Here is a 25,304-nt window from a genome sequence, read left to right on the forward strand (position 1 = left end):
TCTGCGGTTGCCACGGAAACGCTCGCGCGAAACAACACCCTGAGGTATGTCTGAATGTTAATTTGCCTTTACGCTCAGGCCACAATCCATCGTTGTCCGGGCTCAAGCTGTTCGGCGTCGGCCACATTTCCCTCACCATCCACTTTAAAATAGGGGTGGTCCTGCTGGAAGAGCCGGGGGGGGGGGGGGGGGGAATATGGGTTTTCATCGCGACTGTAATCAGCGTGGTAACTTTTTTTAATTCAGTTTTAATTGTCAGAAACGAAGATTCATGAAATGTATCGCCGTAGCAAATGGTACTGTGCGTGTAGAAGAAGGACAAAGATCTATATAAATGAATCATCGCAATGTAAAATAATGGCGTGTTTTTGTGAACCACAGGTGGTCAAGGACGCGGCGCTCCGTCCCCATGCTGTGTCTGAGCGCTGTCACACGGTTCGTCGATGGATGAAAACAGACAGCGCGTCACTGCGTGTGCTCTGAGCAGACTGAAGGCTGTGAGGTCGCACCTGAGTGCCACCCCGCTTCAGGATCCAGAGCAAAACTGAGCTACAGCTCCAAGAGCCCATCCCGCGCTGGACTGTGTTTTCTCCTCACACGGCAGCGTTGTGTTGATGGCGGTGATGCCCGACAGCTTCACTGATTCAGTTGGGTTTACAGCTGAACCAGTGAGCAAATAAATGAGGTGAGAGTCAACAACTGGAGCGCTGAGTCTCAACCTTACACGAGCTCGGCCTCTTCCCTCCTGCACATGATCCTCTATGCACACTCTGTTTGGTGGATGAATGGGCGGCTGAAGTTACGAGCGCCGGGTTGAAAGGAGCAGAGGGAAGCATAAAAAAGACATCTCACTGTTTAAAACAACAAATACGCAAAATGTTTTCGTGCTTGTAATTACGAGGCTTTTTATTCACAAGGCGGTTTCGGTCATGACTGGGTGAATCACAGCTCAAAATTGCTCCCTATCCTCTATCGCGTGAGTCATTCTGCCCCGTCCCCATGCTCACTTTTGCACTGGTCAGCTTGACTCTTCACTTATTCTTGTAACCTTTCCATCCAGTGCTGACACGCTGTGATTTCGATTCTGTGGTATTTTTATCCCTTGTTTGTGTCTTTATCTGGATTCCCGTCAGACTGTATCAAAGCTGTGCTTCCTCTGGGTCCATTTGAAAACATAATGACACGGGTAAGATAAGACAAGACTATCTTATGCTGTCGAGGGGAGTGAATCCATCTCATATTCAATTATACATTCATCCCGGTCCCCACAGATATGCTTAACCTTTATGTTCTTTTAGGTTCAATTAAGTCAATTCTTGTCACAGCGCTGTGCTTGTGCTCCGGTTAGGTTTAGGCACGAGAACCTCGTTTTAGAAAAAGACCTCGTTATTGCTTTAAACGCACAGTTCTGTCGCCATGAGCACGGCTGGAAATGACTGAAATATCTGATTTCTGTTGAACAAATACAGCTGAAACTTGGTCTCCCGTGGTCTCCACAAGTGACGTTCTTCTTCGGAGACATACAGAGATGCCATTTTTTAAACACAGATGAAGACGATACATGATGATATAAGCGAGAATATAAAAAAACGTCTGTACCAACCTGTGATATTGCAACATCGCACATGAGAATGAAGAGGAGCAGCCGCGTGAGTGGACACAAAACTGCATATTTTTGACTAGACATCGGGACAATAAGTTGCTTCAGCACAGTGTTCTCACAACACGAAACTGAAAACTGAACCTACGGGAGTCTAAAGTTGCGACATAAAAGAACAAATCTGCGGTTTTGCAGAGACGTACATTCCCAACATTTATACTGGGGATTGTTGGTAATCCTTGAGGGCAACTTTGACTTTCGAAGAAAGAACGTCCTCCTCAGAGTGCTTTCACGAGTGTCACGCTGAGACTGTGATTCTGAGGGTCTGACAACGTTATTGAACAGAGACCCCCGCAGAAGGAGACCTTTTGTTAAAGAGCAAAAACAGCCACCGCTTTATCTCACTCTCGCCAAATTCGTTCTTTGGCCATGAAGATAAATAAAGATGAAAGTTGAGCAGTCTCCAGGGAGTCTAAACGGTTTACAGCTTGTAAATATGAAAATGTCCTGAAGTGACTCACCGGACGGCGCGAGTTAGTTCGGTGGTTCGCTGGAACGAGAGAAGAGGAGAATAAAAGCGTTTTGAAGTATTATGTAATCATGTAATTGGCAAATGAGCGGTCGTCTCGAGACTAAATGACGAACAGTCGTTGGATGATTTCCTGTGACTAATGAATTATTTTCCCCCCTAGGACAGAACAGGGTTCTAAAGAGACGACCACACTGGAAGTCCCATCCACCCGCCGTGACGTCACCCGCCTGCTTTCATTTTAAAAACCTTGGCTGACGTTGGACCAACGCCTACACAGACAGTATTTCGTTCTCCTGCGTCCCTCCTGAATTGACTGTCTAGATTAAATTGTGGTGCCTTTTAGCAGACGATGGTTTCACTTACCACACAACAAACCATGTTAAAGATTAATACACGTGCAAAGGTCACCGCCTCATTTGGAGAGCAGGCTTATTTGAGCGCATGTGGCGACTCTTTAGCGGGGCAATCAATGTGGCTCAAAGGTTATTTGTCAGGGAACCTCCTTGTTATGCGCTGATTGTGAATAGATTGCTGGGCGCCGCAGCCTCCCCTCCATACCTTCGCTCTGCAATCCTTTTCTGCAGTGGAGTGTGAACATTAAAGCGAATGTGGAGGAGGAGTCCTCACAAAGAAGGGGGGGGGGGGGGATGGAGGAGGCGGGAGGCGGAGAAAGAGTAAGATACCAGCAACAGAGGCAGATAGTGATGTGCTGTGGGAGAGCGGAGGCTTCAGTGTGCAGAGCATGAGCATCTCAGCAGAGCAGGTCCGCCGGCAGCGTTGTTCTTAAACAGAGCGGAGCGCTTCAAGCTTTTGGATACTGGCCACCCGTCATCAGCCCGGTAGGTTGATCACAACCGGATCTGCATGCTGATTCTGTGTGGAGTTGTTGGAAGTGATCCACATGGGACATTTGCAATTCACATTCCTGATTTTTCTCTCTAATAATTGTGACTTAGGGTGAGATGCAGAAAATGTTAAAGATGCTCGGATGGTGCATAAAGTTCGGCTGTCCTCGCCAAAGAGGAAGATGAAATATTCATGCATTTTATTCAAAACACAGTGATGTAATCTGCTGCCTTATCTGTGCCAGCTGATCGTTTGACAATGCTGAGGACTCTCCTGTCAAATTAAGATGTTTCCCCATAGAGTCTGTGCTACATCTCCATCCCCATCCTCCTCCTCCTCCTCCTCCTCCTTCCTTCTCACTGGCTCCTCTTTTTTTACAGAGGTTCTAATTTCCACCTCACACCCATCACGCTGAGCTCTGAAAACCCGTCATGTCCCGCACGCTCTATTAGCAGCTCCAGTGTGTCTTTCCCTGTTTCCTCGGATCTCCCCTGAGACTGTTGCACATGTTCGGCGCTGGCTGGAGTCTCTGCCCCTGATATCCCGCTGCAGTCGGGAAATTTAATATCAGCCCGGATTCTCCTCCCCGGGGGGAAAGGGGGGAACCAGCCACACCATGACAGAGCTGCTATAAAGTCAGGCAGGAGGATGAGAGAGGATCCTCTGCAGCGTCTAGAAGCCGATGCTATAACGCCGCCGATTAACAGCCCCTTTTTTTTTTCTCTTCCCTTCAGAGTGTCATTTCACTGTGATCAGAATATCCTTCTCATTTTGCCCTTAGTCACGATTCTGATTATGCAGAAGGGCTGGCAGAGTTTCTACTCAAAGGGTGTTGAAAGTTTAATAACATTTAATAATTCATTGGTGCAGGATATTGCTGAGATTTGAAGATGGGAGCAAATAAACACGGAGAAGGCTTAAGATTTCCCTGTGATTCAGTTTTTAAAGACAGCAAATGTGAGGTTGACTTTTTGTTAATCGTTCCTTTTGAGACGAGCGTCCGCAATAAAGCGAATCTGTCCATCTACAAGCCCCTTTGTTGCATTCTAATCTTCTCATAAATGATCACACTTGTACAGCCATAGATAAGGGGGGCGTTAATTAACCACGCGGCTTGCATATGGAGCGCTAGTCTGTTAATTTAGGTGGGATAATTAGTAACCTTCAGCTCAGTTCAGATCACGCTACATTCATGCTTTAGGGGGATTGCATGAATAGTGATTTCTGCTTCTTCTTCCTCGGTCTGAAAATGCCTGTGATGGTTGCAGGCCTGAGTTTGGCGGAGCGTTGTTTTACAGAGAACGTGGTAATGTCAAGGTAATCTAGAAGATAACAGACCTGGATGGGAATCGATGGTTTTCCACTAAGTTTGGGTTTTGGCAAAAGTGACGTTTCTAAATGCAAGCCACCTTTGATCCTGATAAGAAATACATAGGAGTGTCTATTGCAGAGCCGCTTATGAACGAGTGTTGCTTTGAAGAACGAGAATGAGAGTTCCCTCCTTTGTTATTCAGGAACCTGCACGAAGAGCTGATTAAAATTCACTTGAACCCCGATAAAGTGCGTGCGCTTCCAGCTGTCCGTCATTTTCTCCTGGCACTCGAAAGCTTCTGAGGGCAGTTGGCATAGTGATATCAAGTACAGCGCGCGTGGAAGCCCTCTCTTGAAAAACCTAAAAAAAAAAATGACTGGCTCACACCCTGAGAATAGTATTCTTAACGTCGAATCCAATCCAGCGGTCGACCTCGTCTCCTCAAAAATGTTATTTATTTGCTACTTAAAGGTTAAATTCCAAAAGAGATCAACCCACCGACGCTCTGAACAATGTGTGGTGCCATCGTCAAGTCGCTGAAAAGAATTCAGCCAAACACAGAGTTTGAAGTCTCAGCTGCTCATTAAATGTAGCTCAACACTGGGTTGAGGGAGTGCTCCACTAATTAGACATCGGTGGCGCCACCCCCTGCCCCCATCATTCTTCATGTCCAAGTCTCCTTGGTAATGCCAAATTGGGGGATGTGTGTGTGTATGTGTGTGTGTGTCTTAAACATTTTACACCGTGTACCACCTCAGATGATATAAGGCTCTCCAAGTACCACCATTCTGATTGATGTGAAAATACAGCAGCCTTCTCTATTCAGCTGGATGTGTTGCACCATTTGCAGCCGTTACAGCAGGGGATGAGGCTGAAGTAGTCACCAGCACTCTCGCCTGGCTCACTGTTCTCAGTTTCAGTTGCGGTGCTGGAAATATTCTTCTCCTGCTCTGCACAGTTTCCACTTGAACCCACGTTTGTAGTGTTTCTGAGCCCTTCATTTCACTGCCATTTCATATCTCGCCATCGCAGTTCCAGTTTATCTCATAACCCACCGTGGACGATGTGTTTAGACGTGATGAGCGGGAAAGACACAACTTATTTCAATTTCATTGCAGTTTAGGTATTTTGATTGAAAATTCTGCAGTACTTTGACAGCGTTTGAAGCAGAACTTTTGAAATGTTGGATTCCTCCACATACAGGTGTACATATTGATATTTCTACAAAACATGTCATATCAAACTCACCCTGACATCAGGATATAAGGAGGTGGAAGGGATGATGGTGAAGTAAAGCCAGAAGTCCGTTAGTCTGTAAGTGTGAAACCACTGGATGCTTTTTAAGGAGACATTAGAACGATTTCCAGCCGCATCTGTGGTGACGAAAAAACAGGTTTTTAAGCCAAAACACGAAAACCTTTCCTGACCCTAACCAGGTGGTTCTGGTGTCTACCTCAGCAGACCATAAGCACAGCCTTGTCACAAGATACAACCTACTGAAGTGAAAAGTTGTAACATAGATAAAAAGTAAAGTTTCAACATGAAGAAACATGTACTGCCAACATTTATTCTGGCATTTGGGTCAATCTTTAGCACGCGTGCACGCAGACACAAATTTTCCACTATTTTTCTCACCAATACACACAAATTCTATGGATTGACTTTAGTCGATGGCATAAGTGCCATGTATGGGTATGCATAGTTATATCGTAGAGCACTTTGGATAGAAATCGCTGTCGCGTTCCCGACTGTGTGTGTGAATGGCTGAAAGTCGACAGACTAAAGAAAGCGCTGTATAAGCGCGGCCCATTCATCCAGTGCTGAATTCCCTCGCAGATAGATGAGATTGATAGCAATTTTGTTTGTGTCCCTCATCACTGTGACTCGTACTCACTAAACATCAAGAGAACCTCTTTACTTCTAAGAGTCCGTCTTTTCACAGCTCGCCATTAAGCAAGATGACAATTTTTCAAAACACAGAAAGCCTGAAAGTGCACGCTGGAGACGCCACAAAGGTGCAACACGTCAGAAGCTCCAATACGACTCCATTTATGTCAGAAATTGCCACGAATGGATGATGTGTTTTTTGGGCTGAAAGCGAAAGTCTCTCAGTTGAGATGGATTTCTGCTCTCGAATGTAACACACAACCCCTCATATTGGTGAGGAGAGCGGCTGAATCACCTGCTGCCACCGGCCTGGCCCACTTATATTCATATTTGAAGGCCACAAATCGCTGCAGTGTTACATCACTAAATGCCAGCAAACTTTACAAGTGACCTACTTTTCCATCGCGTCACTCTGACAGCAGCGCACCTTTGAAAAAAGATTCATCTGGCATCACCATTAAATTCAACATTTCAACTGAAAGCTACTCTGTGGAGTTTCTGAACACTTGGATATGGAGCAATTCTTTTTATAAGTGGTTCCGCAATGTGTTTGTATCTTGTGCGTGTGCAGGTGTGTTTTATGTTGCCATGTGCATTTTGTTCTCTGACTCTGCTTGGTTAAGTTTAGAGTATAAAAACACTTAGGTCAGGTTTAGGAAAAACTTGGTTTGGGTTAAAAATACAACCTTTCACAGCGTTAAGCACGTGTTTCAAAAGATGATCCCTCCCACGTGCATGTTTATCTGCTCTGCTAATTTGCAAAACTATGACATTACAAAAATGCGCTTCAGTCAGCTGCAGGAAATTTACATGAATGAAAACACAATGCACGGAAACTCAGTGCTTCAGTTTACATCAACTGTGTTGTGTTGGAGTCTTGTTTTCGAATGCCAGCCTGTCGAGTTCAGGTTGGCAGCCCAAGCCAGACTGTGGTTCACGAGGATAACTTAATTAAAACACATTCTTTTGTGTGTTTGAAAGAAAACTCTGCACTGCACCTTGAGAATCGAAACCTAAAACTAGAGATACACTGCATGACGGCCTTTGTCGTGACTAAACAGGGAAAGTATTCCCTGGACACATCTGACAAAACATCAGCAGCCAATTAAAAAGCAGCCTCTCGATCTTGTCTTATTAATGTGCATCGTGGCTCCACTGGGGCTTAATTGGACAAAGAAATCATCTGGTGTGTGAATACTTGTCAACTTCTTCAATTTATCTTAGAAGTTGCACAGAGAGCTGTCTCACTGAGCCACTTTGTCTTCGTATCAATACCGAGCAGCGGTGCATGAGCCCGTGCTGATGCTGGGTTGGGAAATGCAATTTCGCCGCAGTGTTCTCAGCTGATGTGATTAAAGATTTCCACCCACACAGTGGATGGTGTCTAAGGTTCCTTTGACACAAGCATCTTCTTTATTCTTCTATTCCAGACCTCCAAAATGTCTGACTTTGAGGATTTCAGCAAGCTGGGAGGACAGGCCAACGTGTCCGAGAGCTACCAGCTGAACCCCACCAGCGTGATCGTGTCGGTGGTGTTCTCCCTCATCTTCCTGCTGGGCACCATCGGCAACAGCCTGGTGCTCGCCGTGCTCCTGCGCAGCGGGCAGGTCGGATACAACACCACCAACCTGTTCATACTCAACCTGAGCGTGGCCGACTTCTTCTTCATCATCTTCTGCGTCCCGTTCCAAGCCACCATCTACTCCCTGGAGGGCTGGGTGTTCGGCTCCTTCATGTGCAAGGTGGTGCACTTCTTCATCAACCTCACCATGTACGCCAGCAGCTTCACGCTGGCCGCCGTCTCCGTCGACAGGTTCGTTCATCGCTATGTTTTTTTTTTGTCTAAAACCAGGAGAGAAAATTGCTTTATTGTGCACGTAATCACACTGCAGTGCATTACGCAACGCAGGAAGCACTAATTTCCTCCTACCTACCGTTCAAAACATCCAGCCACGATTTTCAAACGGCCTTGGAGTAATTATTGTTGTGAAATGAGAGAGCGAGGGGCGGTGAAGGCCACTTTTCCCATGAAGCCCTTTTCCTCGCTTTTCGTTTGCAAATGATTATTTTCATTATCAATTAGTCCATTAATTGGTTTTGCACGGGTAATCAGCTCACAGTGATTCAAAATACAGAGATATTTACATCTGAGGAGCTGGAAACAGTGTGTGACATTTTCAACATGATAATTCACAACATGATGATTAATGTTCTGTGTCTTGACTAATTGAGTAATTAGTATCTCTTTGGCTTTATAGAGAAACCATCATTGATAGATGGTAAATTTATAGTTCATTCTTGCTTTAATCTATTTCACTGTTAGCAAACACTCAATGCTCAATTGATTGTTTGCTTTATAAACTAATTAATAAACCTTTTTTACTGTAAAGTTGCAACTTGAGTTTACATCACCTTGTAAATGATTGATAAATACTGCGTACTTCATCTATAGACATTATTATGATGGCCATTATAAAGCCATTCTAAATTATAGTGTTACTTTCAAATTACAAACCACTTCCTCGAATCACAAATGTTTGCACTCCCTGTTTTGTCCCTATTAATCTATTATGTAATATCTGCCTAAAAATTAAATATTTTCTCACCAGACTTATCTTGTACATGGATCGAGCTTTAGCTTTTGAAAAACAATATTGCGTTATCTCTAAAATTCAATCACAGATTTCTTTTCTTCAATGTTAACGCCGCTGTCCTCCACAAGAAAAAAGGCAAAAGCGGACAAATTAACCAAGATGTATTCAGGGGCACTTAGCGGTTCATTCAAGGGAATGAATAAAGACTTTCTCTAGAGTATGTCTCAGTGAATAGAGGGAAGGAAATTATAGACCGACCACACAAACTAGTAATTAAAGGGAAGAGACTGCTGGAGTTTCTTTGCTGCTGTTTGTACCTGCAGATTCTTTCTTCTTTAGTGGACCCACAACATCAAATGCAGTGCAGATTCTTCCAGCGCTTAACAATAAGTGTAGAAAACATTTCCCTAATAAATGTTATTTCACAGTTACTTTTTGTAGCCCATTGATGTCCAAGGGGAAATATTGTGAATTCCTTGACAGAAATTAAAGCTTAAGCCGAGTTAATCCATTAAAAAACACGGCTAGTGTTTGTTTTTCTTAACATCCCCCCTTTTTTTTTTAGTCATTAGGCAAATGAGCTGGCTGCAACCACAGAGTATCATTAGAGCCTCTGTTTCCCTTGTGGGTTTGTTTTTTTTTTCTTTTTATTATTAAATTATAAAACGTAAAAAGTTAACCTTGTCTACCAGTTAAGGCAAGATAACTGAATAGGTCGGTTGCCAGTGACTCATACAACATTGTGCATCACCGTTCCCAATACAAAATGACCACTGCAACACACCAGTGACTGGCACACACGACCATCATCATCCGCTCGCAGTTTGGTATGGATTTAGGAAAACATGGCTTAAAATAACTACGTCACTTATGCACGCTCTGTCACGTAACGTACAGGGAGTAACTTCACTATGAACAGCAGTCTCCAGGGTGAAAGTCCGTCGCCTGACTCCCTCACTTGGTGCCATGATAACAACTGCGGACGGTGGAGGCCGCCGCCTAGAAAAATGCATCAAAATAAGCTGATTTCACTGATTTATTTCTGATGAGGTTGGCCTGGTCCTGACGGTTTCGCGTCAAAATGTATGTTTCCGCTTCTTAAGTCGGTATTTTCAGCGGGTCAGTGGTGAGAAGCAGGTATTCATGAGACATCCTGCAGCCATACATTGTGAGTTAATGAATCAATAAAACATATATAACTTAAGTAGGATTTGTGTTTCCAAATACAACACCTTCCCTTCCAAGTACTCTCAGTGATGGTGTTTGTTAATAGGAATCAAATTTACGTCTCATTAGTGTGAACGGGTTTTATAAAATGAGTATCGAGCCTTAAAAACTCATTAAAGGGTGGCCGTGAGGAAGCTTTTTATCCAAGTCCGCACTTTGTTTCTTCACACTGTGAATTCTTTAATTAATTCATTACAAAGAGCACTGATCACAGACCCATTTGACCCTGCTGCATCTGTAATTGAATATCTTATGAGAATCGTGCATTATCCCCGGCTGACAAACGACTCCCCCACCCTCCAGAGTGAGCACTCATCCCTGTTGTCGGGCAACACTGTCATCTCCGTCAATATGCACAGAGTCAGAGTCAGTGTTCAGCTGCCCTCTGCAGCCGACACACTCTGGCTGTGTTTACACTACAGAGGATTGAATAGTTTTCTACAGCCTGCCAGCCAGACGTTTCCTGCTCCGTCTGGAACAGAGCAGGGAACATCGCAGTTGTGAGGTTAATGAATTTCTGCAGTTTTTTTTCTTCCTCAGTTCCTGTGTAACAAGTGTGGTGAAAAAAAAAAAAAAAGAAAGAAAGAAAGAAAACCCAGCATGTTATAGTTACACTTTAGGACCAGGAAACCCCAGCAGGGATGAAATTGCAGTTCAGCCTGGATGAGCAGCAGCAGCAGCACACTCACACACACACACACTCACGCAGCCTTTTGATGATCGAAAGTCTCTGCTGCTGCAGTGTGCCGCCCACTCACTCACATTCACTGTGATTTTATGCCAGAGAGAAATATCAATATGAAAATGATTCCACATAAAACAAAACAATTAGGCGTTGCTGCTCTAAAGAGGGATTTGCACTTGAGCGCTTGTGTAGTTTGTTAAGGCTGCAGTTTTAAACATCGACCTGTTCTCTTTAATCCATGTTCAAACAAGGCATCTTTTCACTTTCAAATGGTGTGCAGTGCATACACCAGTCCCTCCCTTTTTTGTGGAGAGCCGATGCGGGACATGGTTAACATCGTGGAGCACTCAAAGATAAAGGGTTTAGATTAAATAAGAACGTAAGTTGCATAAGTTCATCTACTGGTATAGCCTGAGCTTTTAAAGTACAAACTGTAGCTCCTCAGTTTAAGTGGGTGTTCACTCCACATACTGTTGGAAAGCTATGAGTTTTGTGATTCGATCCATGCGGACCATTAAAAGATACAACCACGACAGCAGGACAACCAACAAAACAACCAATTACTTATGAAGTTTTGACAGCTCACCCATGCAGGTCTTCCACTGGTCCAATAAAATCCGACAGAACAGTTCTGTTATACTCCCAAAGGTCCAGTCAGTCCGATGAAGTAGAATATTTAGTCCAAAACACAGTAATGCATCCATAAATAGTCTGCAAATCTGCAATCGTGTATGCTGTTTTCTGCCCAATCCTTCAACTGATTTGCTTTGTATTATTAATATATCACGATGACTGCAGTCTTAGCTTTTGATTGACACCTCAGTTGACCCAGTATGCCCTGACTGAAGCCAACAACAGCCAAGGAGCGTCCGCAGGTCAGGTCTTCCAAGTACTGTGAAAACTCCTGGGCAACAATCCAATATGATCTCCATTAGGTTCTGTGCAGACATTTGGGAAAAATGACTCAGACTCAGATCTAGGTTGAGTCAGTGAGTTTGTGAGTTGAGGGATATTTTTGAATTTCATTTGAGAACTAAATTTAACTCAACGTGGTGATTCTGTATTTCATCCAACAAATGTTTCACAGACTGCGTTCCAACATTTTTTAACCGGCTTCAGATTCAGCAAAACGTGATTACGAACTGAAAAACAAAAACACAAAAATCATTAACACACATCTGGCGTCTGGGGTCATAATTGTCCGATCTCGAGCCACTCTGCCTCCAGATGTGACAAGTAGGTATCCTTTTGTCTTTCATGTGCAGCATAAATGTCTTAAGCCCCATTTTAGCGAGGCTTCAGAGACCGGAGAGAGGCTGCTGCTGCTTCTTCTGATTCTGGAGAGCCAGCTGAAGTGTCCTGTAGCATGTGGACAGGGAAGACATGGATTTACAGCTTAATCAGAATCCCTGCCTCAGGGTGAAAAAGGCCGCCGTCCCTCAAGGACACCCTTCCCCTCAGAGGACCGCTCGGGAAGCAGCATGTCGAATATGAGCTCAGGTGATGAGAAGGCAATAACGCACGGGAAGGAATGTGTTGTCAGATTATCGAAGGGGAGCCGTAAAAACACCACCCTCTGTTTTTCATGATGCCTCGTGATGCATGATGGGATTGGTGCCTCTAACACCTACCTGCCCAGCACAAGGTACAAACACGTTCTGTGCTATCGTCATGGTGACGCATGGAGGATCGGGTCCCGCTGAATATCCAGCAGAATAACAACAACAGGAAACCCACCAGCGGATAAGGTGTGATTGTTTATCATCCAAAAACAGAACCCTTCAGCGCGAGCCGTGACGCCTGAAGCAGCGAGTGTGGAGGTGGATGCTCCCTTCATGTGATCGAAATTGTCGGTGAAGGCACAAAAAAATCCCCCGTCACGTCCTCTTCACATGAGCTCTCTGCATTTGACTCACATTACATTGATAATATGTGAGTGTATTGTTTTGTGTCTTCGCAGGTATCTGGCCATCCGTTACCCGCTGCGCTCCAGAGAGCTCCGGACCCCGTGTAACGCAGTGGTTGCCATGGTGGTCATCTGGGGTCTTTCCCTGGTCTTCGCGGGTCCTTATCTCAGCTACTACGACCTGATCGACTACGCCAACAGTACCGTGTGTATCCCCGGGTGGGAGGAGCAGGACCGGAAGGTGCTGGACACGTGCACCTTCATGTTTGGCTACGTCATCCCCGTGCTGATCGTGAGTCTCTCGTACACCCGGACCATCAAGTACCTGTGGACGGCGGTCGACCCGCTGGACGGCATGTCAGAATCCAAGAGGGCCAAGCGCAAAGTCACCAAAATGATCATCATCGTCACCGTGCTATTCTGCATATGCTGGCTGCCGTACCATGTGGTGATCTTGTGCTACCTGTACGGAGACTTCCCTTTCAATCAGACCACGTATGCCTTCAGGCTCCTCTCTCACTGCATGGCCTACGCCAACTCCTGCGTCAACCCCATCGTGTACGCTCTGGTGTCCAAGCACTTTCGCAAAGGCTTCAAGAAGGTGTTCAGCTGCATCCTCAGTAAAAAAGGCAGAAATAAGGTTCATGTGGTTCATGTGGCCAACACCGTGCCCGGGTTCGAAGCAGGCTCCACGGAGGTGTCCCATATGAACGAGGAGCACGTGCGACAGAATGAATGTGAAATGATTAACAGGCCGATGCCCGAGCCAAGAGAAGCCACAGTGACACTGAATTTGCCCTTTCAGCGGCAGACTTGACAAGTGATTCAGCTCTGCTGAGTACAGATTGCCTTATGTGAAAGACACTGCAGCAATTATTACTAAAAATGTGCAAGCTTCTCATCATGATTCACACTTTTGGTGGCAAAGGATCAGAGCGCAGAAATATGTTTTAACACGGCGGCTGTGGCTCAGGACCGAGAGTGGGTCGTCCGCCAACATGTCCGCTAATCGGAAGGTCGGCGTTCGGTCCCTGGATCCCACAGCGGCATGTCGAGGTGTCCTGTGGCGAGATACCGCACCCCAAATTTCTCCCGATAGCTGGTCCATTGGTTCGTGAGTGTGTGTGGATGGCTGAGCATAAAACTGGGCGCTTTGGATAGCGAGCGCCGTACCGCCTCTGATAAGCGGGTCAGTCTGATGAGCAGGTCAGCCATCACGGTATGAATGTATGTATGAGTGGGTGAATGTGACGAGGGTTGTGAAGCTCTTTGGGCAGCCGATAGAATAGAAAACAGAGTGCAGTTCTGTTGATCATTACAGATCGGTTAGGGTTAGGGTTAGGGATAGTCCACCAGCAAAAATGTGTGCTTTAGCCAGATGTTACTTTCCACAATGCTCCGCCATCAGATACACACTCGATCAAAAAGGTTTATATTTCATAAAGTGCAAAGGTCTCAGTATGTCCCGTGTCCACCATTTGCCTTAACCGTGGCTTGCACTTTGGTATTTATTCAACTTCTCTTCAGCATTTGAGAATCGACATCATCCCAGCACTTTTTTTAAGAGCAGCAGCAGAATGTGTCTCATCGTGTTACAGCACGGTTCACCTTTTCAAATGGCCCTGCTGTGGATTGAGGGCAGTTCCAGAGCAGAACTTGCTCTTTGGTCAGAGTCCCGCTTATAAAGTCTGACGGGAAGGCGTTCCTCTGCGAAGTGGCGCTTCTCCTCCTGTCCGTCCTGTTCCAGTCAACACAACGCCGCAGTGATTCCCCGCTCCACGTATGACCGTACGTATGTCCTGCTACTCGATGTTTTTTTTTTTCGGGGGTCTATAAACTCAATTATAATCCTCACTCTAACCTTTGTGACTAAATGCGACTCCTATATTCAGGGTGCAGTGCTTCTAACTGCCGCAAGACGTTATATAATCTTTTGTATCTTGCATGCAGATGCTGTTCTGTCTTGTCAGGATATCTTCACTGGTATATTTGAATTAGATTTTATGACGTGAAAAACGACTCTCAGAAAAGCTTATTCAGTTATTAAAATCTCAGAATTTGGATTTGGAATCTGGTGTAGCATACTCACAGTTTTTGGACCCCACCGAACAACCAGTCTTTTGCTTTACTTGTATTCCGCGATGATTGTATTCACGGCATGTTTTTCTCTTTGGTGTAAAAAAAAATTTAAAAATCATATATTTGAAGTTAATATGTTTATCAATGAGTGCACTTAAGCATTTAACAAATTGTGCTTTTTTTTTTCCAAATGTGTGTATTTTGTGTATTTAAACTTCTCAAAGCTGTGAACACCTTCGGTTTGTTTCTCCAAACAAAGCAGATCCTCCGAATCTCTCTCCGTCTCGCTGTGAGCTTGTGTCCTACCTCAGAGCTGTAAAAAAGAAAAAAAAGAAAATATCTTCTCGCCTCTTAGTTGTGTAAGATGTAATTTTCCTCTTCAGAGAATAATCCCCACTGAACAGTTTTTGTCCGGTGTGTTTACTGTGATCTTTCTCCCCTTCTCCTCTGCAGTGTGTACTTTGTGTCTCTCTGTTTGTTTGGTTTCATGACGTCACAGCCTGTAGATTTAAAGACTGCATATATATTCAAAAAGATATTTAATCAGAAATGGTTGAGAGAACACGATGTACTTGAATGACCAAATAAAATATTTTCTGTTGTGAGATTTCAGCGGGGGTTTGATTCAAATGAGAACGTGCACGGAAAAATCCAATAAAAGATATCTACGCACAGATTTAATTGTCAAACACAAGCAACCCTGCAGAGATGTCTGTGTCAGGCCTCCTCGCTCCGAGCGCTCCGCCATTAATGCCCTCGTTTGGACCAATGAGGGAGCCCATTAACTTCTAATAAATGTAATTTAAAAGTACTTTCATGCTACAGCCGCACTCGGTACGATGTCTCAATAATTGTTTGCTCCCGTGGACACACAAATTGAGATGGCCTCACACAGCGCACGTAATATCGAGTAAGTAATGCTGCTTGTGCCGACGTCAAGCGTGTAGGTCAGCAAACATAAAACCAATTAAGCTCACTGAATATTTTTAGCTCGTGCGGCTCTCATGAATATTTACCTGTGTCGGTTCTCAGATCGACTTTCATGGCAGCTTTAATAGAGCGAAAGGCAGCAGATCATTCCGCAAATACGGGAGAAATAGCGCAGAAAAGTATACACTGTTGAAAATGTCTGAGTTTGTCCGTTAGCCAGCTAGCGACCTAGCTGTTGTACTCATGCGGGAGGCGAAGAGATTACGTTATCATGTCAGCAAAACATTTTTAATCATTCAAACCATTGTTTCAAACCTTAACATCAGGGCCCGTATTCACAAAGACTTTTATCTTATCGTTAGGAGTACTCCTAAATCGGACTAAAAGTTTTTATGTAGGAGTCGTTTCTTAAAAGTAATTCACAAAGCTGCTGAGACCTACTTTTAGTTATGAAAACAGTGAACTCCTAAACTAGAAGTAACTCTCTGTTGCTATGGATGATGTCATTTTATAAGGACGCACTTAGAGGCGGTGACAACGGTGATTGGTTGTTGAGTGACAGGGCAGCCCATTGAAAAGTAATTTAGGCTACGCAATGCATGAAGTGAAAATAAGGAAGTTGCCTACAAGCCCATGACAAAGCCTATGAATAGATACTGGATAAAGAAATGTATTTATGAGGAGAATTCAGTGCCCCCCCCCCCCCCCCCCCCCCCCCCCAAAAAAAAAAAAAAAAAAAACACTTAGGACAAAAATTACAAATTAGAAGATTGGAGAACAACTCTCCATTAAAATTCAGGAATTGGGCCATTTTGCAACAATGTCCAGTATATTACATGCGTCAAATACAATTTGCGTGTTGATGGAATGCAACTTTTTCCGATTGACAAAAGCCCTATTCGCACGGGACTAGTATAACCTGGGGACCTCCAGTAATTTGTAATAATTGCGGAGGTCGTCTGTGATCTTAATCCCGTGCGAATCTGCCATGTCCTTAATTTGTAATGTAAAAATTCCACCGCAAATTACCTACCATATCTCACCAAACACAGAGGTCATTTGATAATATTAGTCCTGTGCAAATTGGCATCTCTGTGATTTGGGGTCGTTTTTTGTTTTTCTTAAGGTTTTTTGTGTTTTCCACACCTTTTTCTGCCTTTTTCCCGGTCGAGAATTATGGAGGCTGCGTTGGGAATTATAAATGAAAGTTCTGACAGCATTTTGGGTGCAAATTCAGGAGGCTCATCAGGAGAGCAAAATTTCGAAAGATGATTTGATGTAATACATGCATGGCAGCATGCGGTAAGGAACATTTTTCCATCTTTCAACAGGCTCACCAGTTACATTAAAAATATCCATATCTAACCGTTGTGCTGCTCCAGTAAGGGCTACGGTGCAATCGATCGCGGGGAATATGTCAGTAAATTCGAGTTAAAACACAGACTTCGCTTATCATGTGCGAATGCGCCGCACGAAACACTGACGTGGGATAATTTCTTAATCACTTGAGGTCCCCAGGTAATACTAGTCCCGTGCACAGAGCTGCATTTTCCCCCTAGACAAATACTGTAGTGTTGCCAAACATTTTAACTCTGGCGTTATTGGATTGTTTCGGTTGGTTGGGGACGTTATTGCGTCCCTCACCAACGCAACCACAACTTCAATCCCTTCGCGGTCCATCTGACATCGTTTTAATAATTCCCTGTCATTTAGCGTCTCCAAAACATTCGGCTGTGACCAGGTCTTAGTGAGTTAGGAGTCCTCTGGACTACTTCTAAGGTCTCCCAGACTTAGGTGCTACTTTTAGGTTTAAAATGTTTTGTGAATAACTCTTATTTTCAAAAATTAGGAGTCCTAAAGTTACGACTGACACGCCCATTATTTTTAGGAGTTGCTCCTAAATTCACCTGTTAGGAGCTACTTTTAGCCTTAAGATTCTTTGTGAATACGGGCCCAGGTGTTTTTTTCCCCCCTTCTTATGATTCTAAAAAGATTAATTCGTGACAATGATTCACGATGTCGACATAATTCCTGGCCTCTCCGGCTTTCCGTAGTTCTGACAGCAGACGACATAAAGAGACGCACTGACCCGCTCCATTAACCGGAGAAGTTAAATGTACCGCCGCTGATGGAACAAAGCTTTTTCACTGCAGCACACATCTTACACCGAGCTAACTGCGCGTCTACAAAGTGGGGTCAGAGCGTGGGTGTTTTCTTGTGAATGTTTAAACCTTGTGTGATGCAGGAAATGAGGCCAGTTAGGATGGAAATTGCTGCAGGAAACATACGCTTACATCACAAGCAACCTTGGCGCGGGTTTGTGTAGGTGCTGCTGTTTCTGTGAAAGCATGCTGCAATTACTCCCAGAGGTTGTTCAGATCACAGGGTGGTTTTGAGGTCAGGCTGTAATTAAGGCACTTGCTGGGCGAAAGGTGACGCGGAGATGCTGCTTTACGCTCGGACACGTCTTACAAACCAATACAAACAATCAGGAAAAGGGAGAGCTGTGTGAAGAAGCCGCAGAGCTCTTTACAGTTAGAAAAACAGCTCTACCTTCAAGGTGCCAGAGGGAAATGAGATTTCTATGTTTAGTTGCATTTGGCTGATTAATCTACCTGATGTGTTACTGAAATAGGCTGCATGTGGCTACGTACGTAACAAGAGCAGCACAAGGAAGAGATGGACTGACTAACAGTTGAAGGAATGATCACACCTCAGAAAGAGTCGAGCTGTAGATGGAGGCGAAGAGTTAGTAAAGATGCATCAATGTCCTCTATACGTTTTCTTTCTCTTCATACGAGAATCCACACATGAAGATTGATTGAAGATCATGTTGCATTGAAAAGTGCACGGTTTGAGCGTTAAAGGACAAGTTCGCCCCAAAATGAAAATGTAGTCATAATCAAATGGCAACCATTGAAAATCCTAAACACCTGAAGCAGATGGGGATTTGTTTTAAAGTGTCCAAAAACGAAAAAAAAAACATAAAATGGCATCGGATGAGCTGTAAGAAGCCAAATTCTGTTTTGTTTTGGGTTTTTTTTTGGGGGGGGGGGGGGGGTTGAAAACAGGTCCCCTTCTTATTCTGTTGTTAAGGAGAATGCTAGAAGAGACAGTGTTTGGCTGTGAAGCTCTAGAAATGATTTGTGGACATCAAATCAGCCCCCCGACAGAGTGAGTGACAGGGTGAAACACCACTGACGTCAATACAAAAACCCAGGTCTGTAGCAATTTGTCAGATTGACACATTATGTCATAACAATGTGAAGTGTTGAAAACTTGTATCTTGGAGTAAACGTGTACGTACCGCTGTGATCCGACCCTCTCACGGAAGATACCGCTTGAGGCGCTGATGAATGTTCATAGCATCGAGATTGGCAGCACAGCGATGGCTGCTCTCCAAACGAATAACATAATATCTGAGGTGATAATTGACCAGCAGAGAGAAGCAGCTGTTATCGAGTGCGTCGGTGCACTCTGCGAGGATCGGTGTGACATTTTTAGCGTGTGCCTCCCCTTCTTTTCGATGACAGCACTTCATTAGCACGCAGACGAAGAGAATGAACCGATCCAACTTGTTTCAGTGTTTTGCCATCAGAAGAGAATCAGATCAGGTGAGTGCATCTTGACATCCCTGCTTGGCTGTGCACCAGCCTCTTATTCGCCATGTTGTGCCAAACCAGGATAACAAACTAAAAGGCAAACAAAGTATCCTTTATATCCAAGCTGACTCCACTCTGCCGAGGTCACAAACTCATGCCACGTTGAATCGTCGGAGGAGATGAATGAAAGCGATCGTGTTTGCAGCAGAGTGATCTCATCAACAAGGAACAATATGTAACAGGAAGAAGTCAAACGGAGTCATAGAGGTGTGAGACAATCACATCAAAACACTTGCAGTGCATCAGAGGCTTCGCGATTTTAATGTACCCGTCTAAAAATCAAGGTTATTTCTTTGTTTAAACTCCAACAAGGTGCTTCTTCATGTCACCAACAGAGGCTGTTTATTTTTTATTTTCTAACATGAGCCGCCTGGTAAATCATCAGTCCTGTCTGAGCCTGTGGGTCGAGAACACAACTAACACACCGCGGCAGCAGCAGCATCCTTAATTGTGCCAAAGATCCTGTTCATTTCAGCAGCTCTCCCCAGTATGCAGCGCTGATTAGCTTGTGTCACTGAGTCAAGTTAACGGCAGGCTGTCTCTGCAGGAAATTGATTAGTTATCCAAAATCAATATGTTAACACCCGCAAGACGAGAGAGGAGTGCGTGCTGCTGCATTCCTCCATCCAGCAGGATTTCACAGCCCCGTTCTCCTCGTAAAACCTATTCAGCTTTTGTTTCCTCCACAGTTCATCCTCTGGATCATCCGATGCGCTTGTCCAAACAGTTTTTCGGTGGAAGACTCTCTGAGACAGAGTAGCCAATCACCAGTAACCTGAGAGTGCCCTCTTCAGTCTGTGACGTAACACTGCACTTCTGCTCAGTTTTAAAAAACAAAACTAAAGACGCTGCACACACAGAACGCAGCGCTCAGGGCTCCCATTAAAAATTCATCCGCACACAGACAGATAGCATAAACAAGTCATCTGTCACATTCTAAAGGCTCACAGCACCACGAGCACCGCAGGTCCTGTAACATTAAATGTTCACACAAGGGAGCATGTTGGTTGGACGGATGGTCCCATTAACTTTTGGTGTGGATACAGATGAGGATAATTTATTTTTCACTTTCTTTAGCATTTTATTAATTTCTCAGGGATAATGTAAGGATCTTGTTGGAAGATATCAGCCATGTTCAGTTGACTGGTATCTAATGAGTAAAAAAAATGATAAAAAACCCAAAGTCTCCTCATTTAATAACATAAATTCAATGAGGTATGAGTATTTGACAACTTCTCATTTTTACACTGGCTCGTTACTTTCGTTTGAATGCCTCTGAATATATTACGTATCTACATGAATGACGGAAAAACTTTAACTTTAGGAAATATTTTCCCTTTTCGCTTGAAAATCACCGACACAATTATCCGATTATCTAAATAGCTGAGGTTCTCACAGTCGAGTAATCGCTTAATCAACTCATCCTGGCAGGTTCCTGACAGCAGGCGGGCGGATGAAGGTTGGGTCAAGTACACTCAGAACTCAGGTGCTGGTTTATTGCATGTATTTATTTGTCCAGGTACCTTTCAAATGGTAACCATGCTAGTTAACGTGAACAGAAACAGGTCCAGGGTACCGAATGTGCTGACTGGGCTGCTGGTTCATGACAAGTTAAGTTACATATTTACATAGAAAAAAGGTGGAATAGTGACAAACATTAAATGAGAGAAAATAATAAGAAAATGTCTAAAAAAACAAACAAATAAGAAGCAAGTCCCTGGTTTTTATATCCCCACATCGGTCTGAAAGTCGCACAGCAGACATCATTAGCATAGTAATAAAGGCACTCTGATGTTTATTATATACATTTCATTGATCCTAAATAAGTGGAGTTTAATTTCGGGGCTTTCACAGTAAGAATCATAACAGATTTGATGCTCTTTATTCAAAAGAAATAATAAAATAATCAATACAACCACATGTAGTATTTAACTTGATCATATACTCCAAAGAAAAGAGTGAAATACACGACATGTATTAAATTGATTTAAGTTAGGAGTCAAAGAAAAAAAAAAAAAGGCAGCACCAAAGAAGCCCAGCATCTCCAACCAGGAGACGTTCCTCCCCTGGGTTTCTCTTTGCGACGACAAGGACGATACAGCACTCTGGTTTCAAGGCCCACTTGTCTTTCTGCCTCTTGTTCCGTAACAAAAGAAAAGGCTCTTATTGAAGTGCGCTCGTCACTGTGGACTCCAGCACAGTGACGGGGTACAGAAACAAAACAAACAACAACATGGCGGCCTTGAATCTTGATGTCGCGTGGCTTCTCCAGCTGACGGCGCCAGGACTTTAATTTCATTTCAATGTGTGCTTTTTTCCCCCAACGCCAGATTATCTTTTACGTGGCTAAATTAAGAAGGGACGGGAAATATAAATTGGGTCGAGGAATATTTTTCAGTGTTGCAATAATAAAAAAAAGATCTAAATGCCCTGCAAGCTGATAGCTGCTTCAAACTGCAACCGTAAGCATCTTTTCTATTATAAAAACCATTCTAGCCTTTCATGCGAGAGCTTCAGTGTTTTCATGATCACAAATAATAAGTGCTGCCATAAAAATGAAGGGGAATATCGACGTGAGAGGGTTAATTCAAGAGCGGGCCAACAGATGGAACACACCGTCTACTTTTTTTCTCTTTGGTGTAACGTGATCTAACAAAAGTAGATCTTTTAGCGCTAAACAATTCATTCCTGCCAGGCACAAAGATGTAGCTGTGACAAGCTACAGAAGGCTAACAGGTTAGAGATCAGCTCCTCTTGATTGATCGATCAACTAAGCAGTGATTAAAAAGTTTAAAAGGGCCCCGACACACCAAACCGACAACAACAGCACCGGCGGCGACAAGGGCCGATTGTGATGCCACGGCCAGAAGCTGCACTTGAACGCAGCACAAAGCGTAGAACGTAAAATCGCACCAGTTCTGCACTTGTGTGAGAGTAGTACCTCTCCATACCACCAGGTGGTGGTAGTCTGTATTTGTTAAAGACTTGGACTAAGACTTTCAAACTGTTGTTTTAAAAAGTCGGGCAAAGAGACGAAATAAGGGGAAACTGCTAAGATGGGTGAAAACGTAGTTGCAACAGGTTCGATGGGGTTTCGCTTTCTTTTTCCGTTTCTCTTCTTGTGCACTGGTTCGCTTAGCTCAACAGCCAAATCGAGAGTGATTTCTGCCAAAAAAAGACACCGCAACAACAAGAGCAAGAGACGCTCACCGACTGTCCTCACATTGCTCGACGGTCGGAGTGTCAGCGCCCCGGGGGATGGTTAGTCTTGGAGATCAGAGATAAACATCGAAAAGCTGGGGAGGGAAAATAAAAACGACTTGACGTTAACATAAAAGTGCAACAATTCAGTGTACATTAGCCCTCATCAGCTGAACCCTGCTGTGGTCAAGCTCTTACATTACAGCGCGTTTTGAATACGCGTTTATGTGACTTTCAACGTGCTGGTTGTATTCTAACGACATTCTGGAGACTTCTCATTCAAATGCTGTGATACGACCTCTCATGAACACACTCGAGGGCCTCGCCGTGCCGCAGGGACTTGAACTCGTATGCACGCGCGTGTCTGCAGGCTGAACAGCTGCTCTTGTATTTCACACGCACTCTAATGCTTGCGGGCAGTACTTGATTTTTATGAACTGAGCAATAAGCAGTTCAGTGATAGAAGTGGAATTAAATAAATTGGCAAACTGGCCTCCGAAGAGAAATTATCCACATTTTCATCAGCTGATTTAAAAAAAAAAAAAAAGGTGAAATTACTCAGCCCCGATCAAGATTAAATCATTAAAAACAGCCTCAACCCGACTGAAATCTCAGCCCAATGGATCAAGTTAAATTAGGAGACATTTTTTCAAACAGGTTTTTAATAACCTGACTCTTGTCACGAGTAGCCTTCAGTTATTTTGAACATTTTTCTAATGTTGCCTATATACGGAGTTAGTTAAGATAAAAGGCCAATAAACTGTTTGTTTTTTTTGGATTACGGGGACTAAACTATAAACCGACTTGCATAGTTCACGTTTCCAATCATTTCACATTTTACTGCATTATTGCATCGACTGTGCTATTTCATAACTTCCAACTGGGTTCGGTTAGAGACAACGCACTAAAAGACAAACATGGCCATCAGCTACATTCACACGCAGCTCACACCAAATGACCAGCAGAATAGAAACATCCAGTACAGCGTGCAGTCGTGCAACCAAACACAACGACGCCCCCACATACAAAATACGTTTGTGAAGGTTACATCGTTCAATTTATGATGAACTGAATCCACTCCACTTAGAAAATTCATATGCAAAATATAGAATCGGGGTGACCGCTAACTGCTGCTACATGTAGCTGCAGTTAGCTAGTTAGCTCAGCTACTGTAGCAGGTTGGACTGGGAGCTCGGCAGCCAGGGGAGGGTTGTTGTTATTTCCTCACATTTTGAAGATTTTTTGTAGATTTCTGAGTGTTTTTGAATATATTCCTGAACATCGGCCCTTTTATTTATGATGATAAAACACCATCATCTTCTTATTATAAAGACACTGAGCACACACTGTTGTCCAGGATCGCAGTGCGCTGTAGAGGTGTTTCTATTTTTCTGGTCACTCGTGTTTGGTGCTGCAGCCTACGTGGTCAGTGGTATAAAATACGATGAAAGTGCAGCCTGACTGAAACAAAAACAAAGGACTGTGAGTAAAGTAGTAAAAGCGCTAAGAGGAACATGAACATTAGAGTCCAGAAGACTCTTGAACAATGAACGAATCAAAACAAAACAAAAATCAACCCTTTCTAGGGTTTTGATCGTCTTCACCAGGGGCGACACTCCTGCTTCAATGGGAGTGAAAATGAGCATTTTAAATACTTAAATAGATATAAAATCTTGTTATCTTTTAACACAAACTGTACACATCTAGTACCAATACATATAAAAATTACAAGTGTGGTTACTTCAGAAAGGACACCTTCTGATACATCATATCAAAAATATGTAGCTTTAGTAGCACTTTTGTTCTTCATTCATCTAGTAAACTTTACAATGCTACATTACACTCCAGATGAAGTGAATGAGGTCTTTTTTTTCTTCCTCTTCTAGTCCGACATCACTGCAGCGGTGCTGTCAAGCATTAAAAAGTCATCTGCTGTGGTCACTGCTTCGCTCAGATCCACTTCTACTGTATCACTTTCTGCTCCGCTCCTCCGGGTTTCAATCCCACAGCACTTCCTCTTCGCCTTCCAATCGCTCCCTGACCTTCCAAATTGCTCCTCGACCTATCACTCGCCGGCTTCTTTTCAACCCTTTCCTCCTTCGACGTTCGCACTTCAATCGATTTTTTCAACCTTCCCGATAATCTTCTCCTCGAAGATGGGCAAGATAGCGTCATCTTCGCGTACCTCTTCGAACACCACCCCGCAGTCAAACTCGTCGCTTACCTTCTTGAAATAATACCTGAAAACAGAGCGAAGAGTTTAAATTCTCCAGCTGTGACGTTCACTCAAACTTATCCATCTTAATGTTACATCAGAAACCAGTGTTGGACAGTGATTGTAACATTTGAAGAGAGGCTAATTCTACACCAGCCACCTGACGAGTGTATTTAACCGGTGTGCATGTTTAACAGATAACGACAGCTCTAATAACATTCAACAGACAATTCTCATCGCTGATATCAGAGCTGTGTCGAGTCTCTTGTAAAAAATGTCAATCTAAATCAAACACTCTCACCTGTAATTTCCCTTCTTCGTTAGCAGTTCTTTGAACTGGCCCAGTGTGACGATCCTCCCTTTGACAGACGTCCTGTACGGTATGAGCTCCTCACAGAAGTAATACGCCACAGTGATGTTCTCACACGGCTGCTTTTTAGTGGCTTTATGTCTGCGAGGGGAAAGAGAGACAGCTATTTAGAAACAGAGGGACTAATGGGAACGATAAATTACAGACATGCTCACATTCATGAGAGACTGTGGGGAAACTAACAATCAGAGCTGCAACGATTAATGGATTAGCTGTCAACCATTGAAGTAATCCAAATGTTTTGACAATCCATTCATC

At 43.8% G+C, this 25,304-nt stretch overlaps 2 protein-coding genes across 9 annotated transcripts in view; one reads left to right on the top strand and one right to left on the bottom strand.

Annotated features, from left to right (window-relative positions):
* Positions 1-2,812: 2,812 nt before the first annotated feature.
* Positions 2,813-15,275, top strand: galr2b (galanin receptor 2b). The gene is made up of 3 exons (XM_030406510.1): positions 2,813-2,971; positions 7,608-7,990; positions 12,644-15,275. Exons 2-3 carry the CDS (start codon positions 7,617-7,619, stop codon positions 13,404-13,406), a joined length of 1,137 nt encoding a protein of 378 aa, XP_030262370.1. The 5' UTR covers positions 2,813-2,971; positions 7,608-7,616; the 3' UTR covers positions 13,407-15,275.
* A 5,474-nt stretch (positions 15,276-20,749) lies between these two features.
* The window catches only part of axin1 (axin 1), a 39,195-nt gene continuing 34,640 nt past the window's right edge, over positions 20,750-25,304 (bottom strand). For all 8 annotated transcript variants that reach the window (XM_030408421.1, XM_030408422.1, XM_030408418.1 and 5 more), the window contains 2 exons: positions 24,978-25,127; positions 20,750-24,701 (listed from right to left, as the gene is read on the bottom strand). In XM_030408421.1, the coding sequence (XP_030264281.1) occupies positions 24,575-24,701; positions 24,978-25,127 (277 nt within the window). In that variant the 3' untranslated portion in view covers positions 20,750-24,574. The remainder of the gene's footprint in view (positions 24,702-24,977; positions 25,128-25,304) is intronic.

Source organism: Sparus aurata, chromosome 23, assembly GCF_900880675.1.
Source record: "Sparus aurata chromosome 23, fSpaAur1.1, whole genome shotgun sequence".
NCBI classification, from domain to species: domain Eukaryota; kingdom Metazoa; phylum Chordata; class Actinopteri; order Spariformes; family Sparidae; genus Sparus; species Sparus aurata.

What these genes read in the sequence shown, in the direction of transcription:
- galr2b (XM_030406510.1), top strand. Translation starts at nt 7,617, where the DNA reads ATGTCTGACTTTGAGGATTTCAGCAAGCTGGGAGGACAGGCCAACGTG. An exon ending in GCCGCCGTCTCCGTCGACAG is followed by an intron (nt 7,991 to 12,643) that starts GTTCGTTCATCG and finishes GTGTCTTCGCAG; the next exon opens with GTATCTGGCCATCCGTTACC.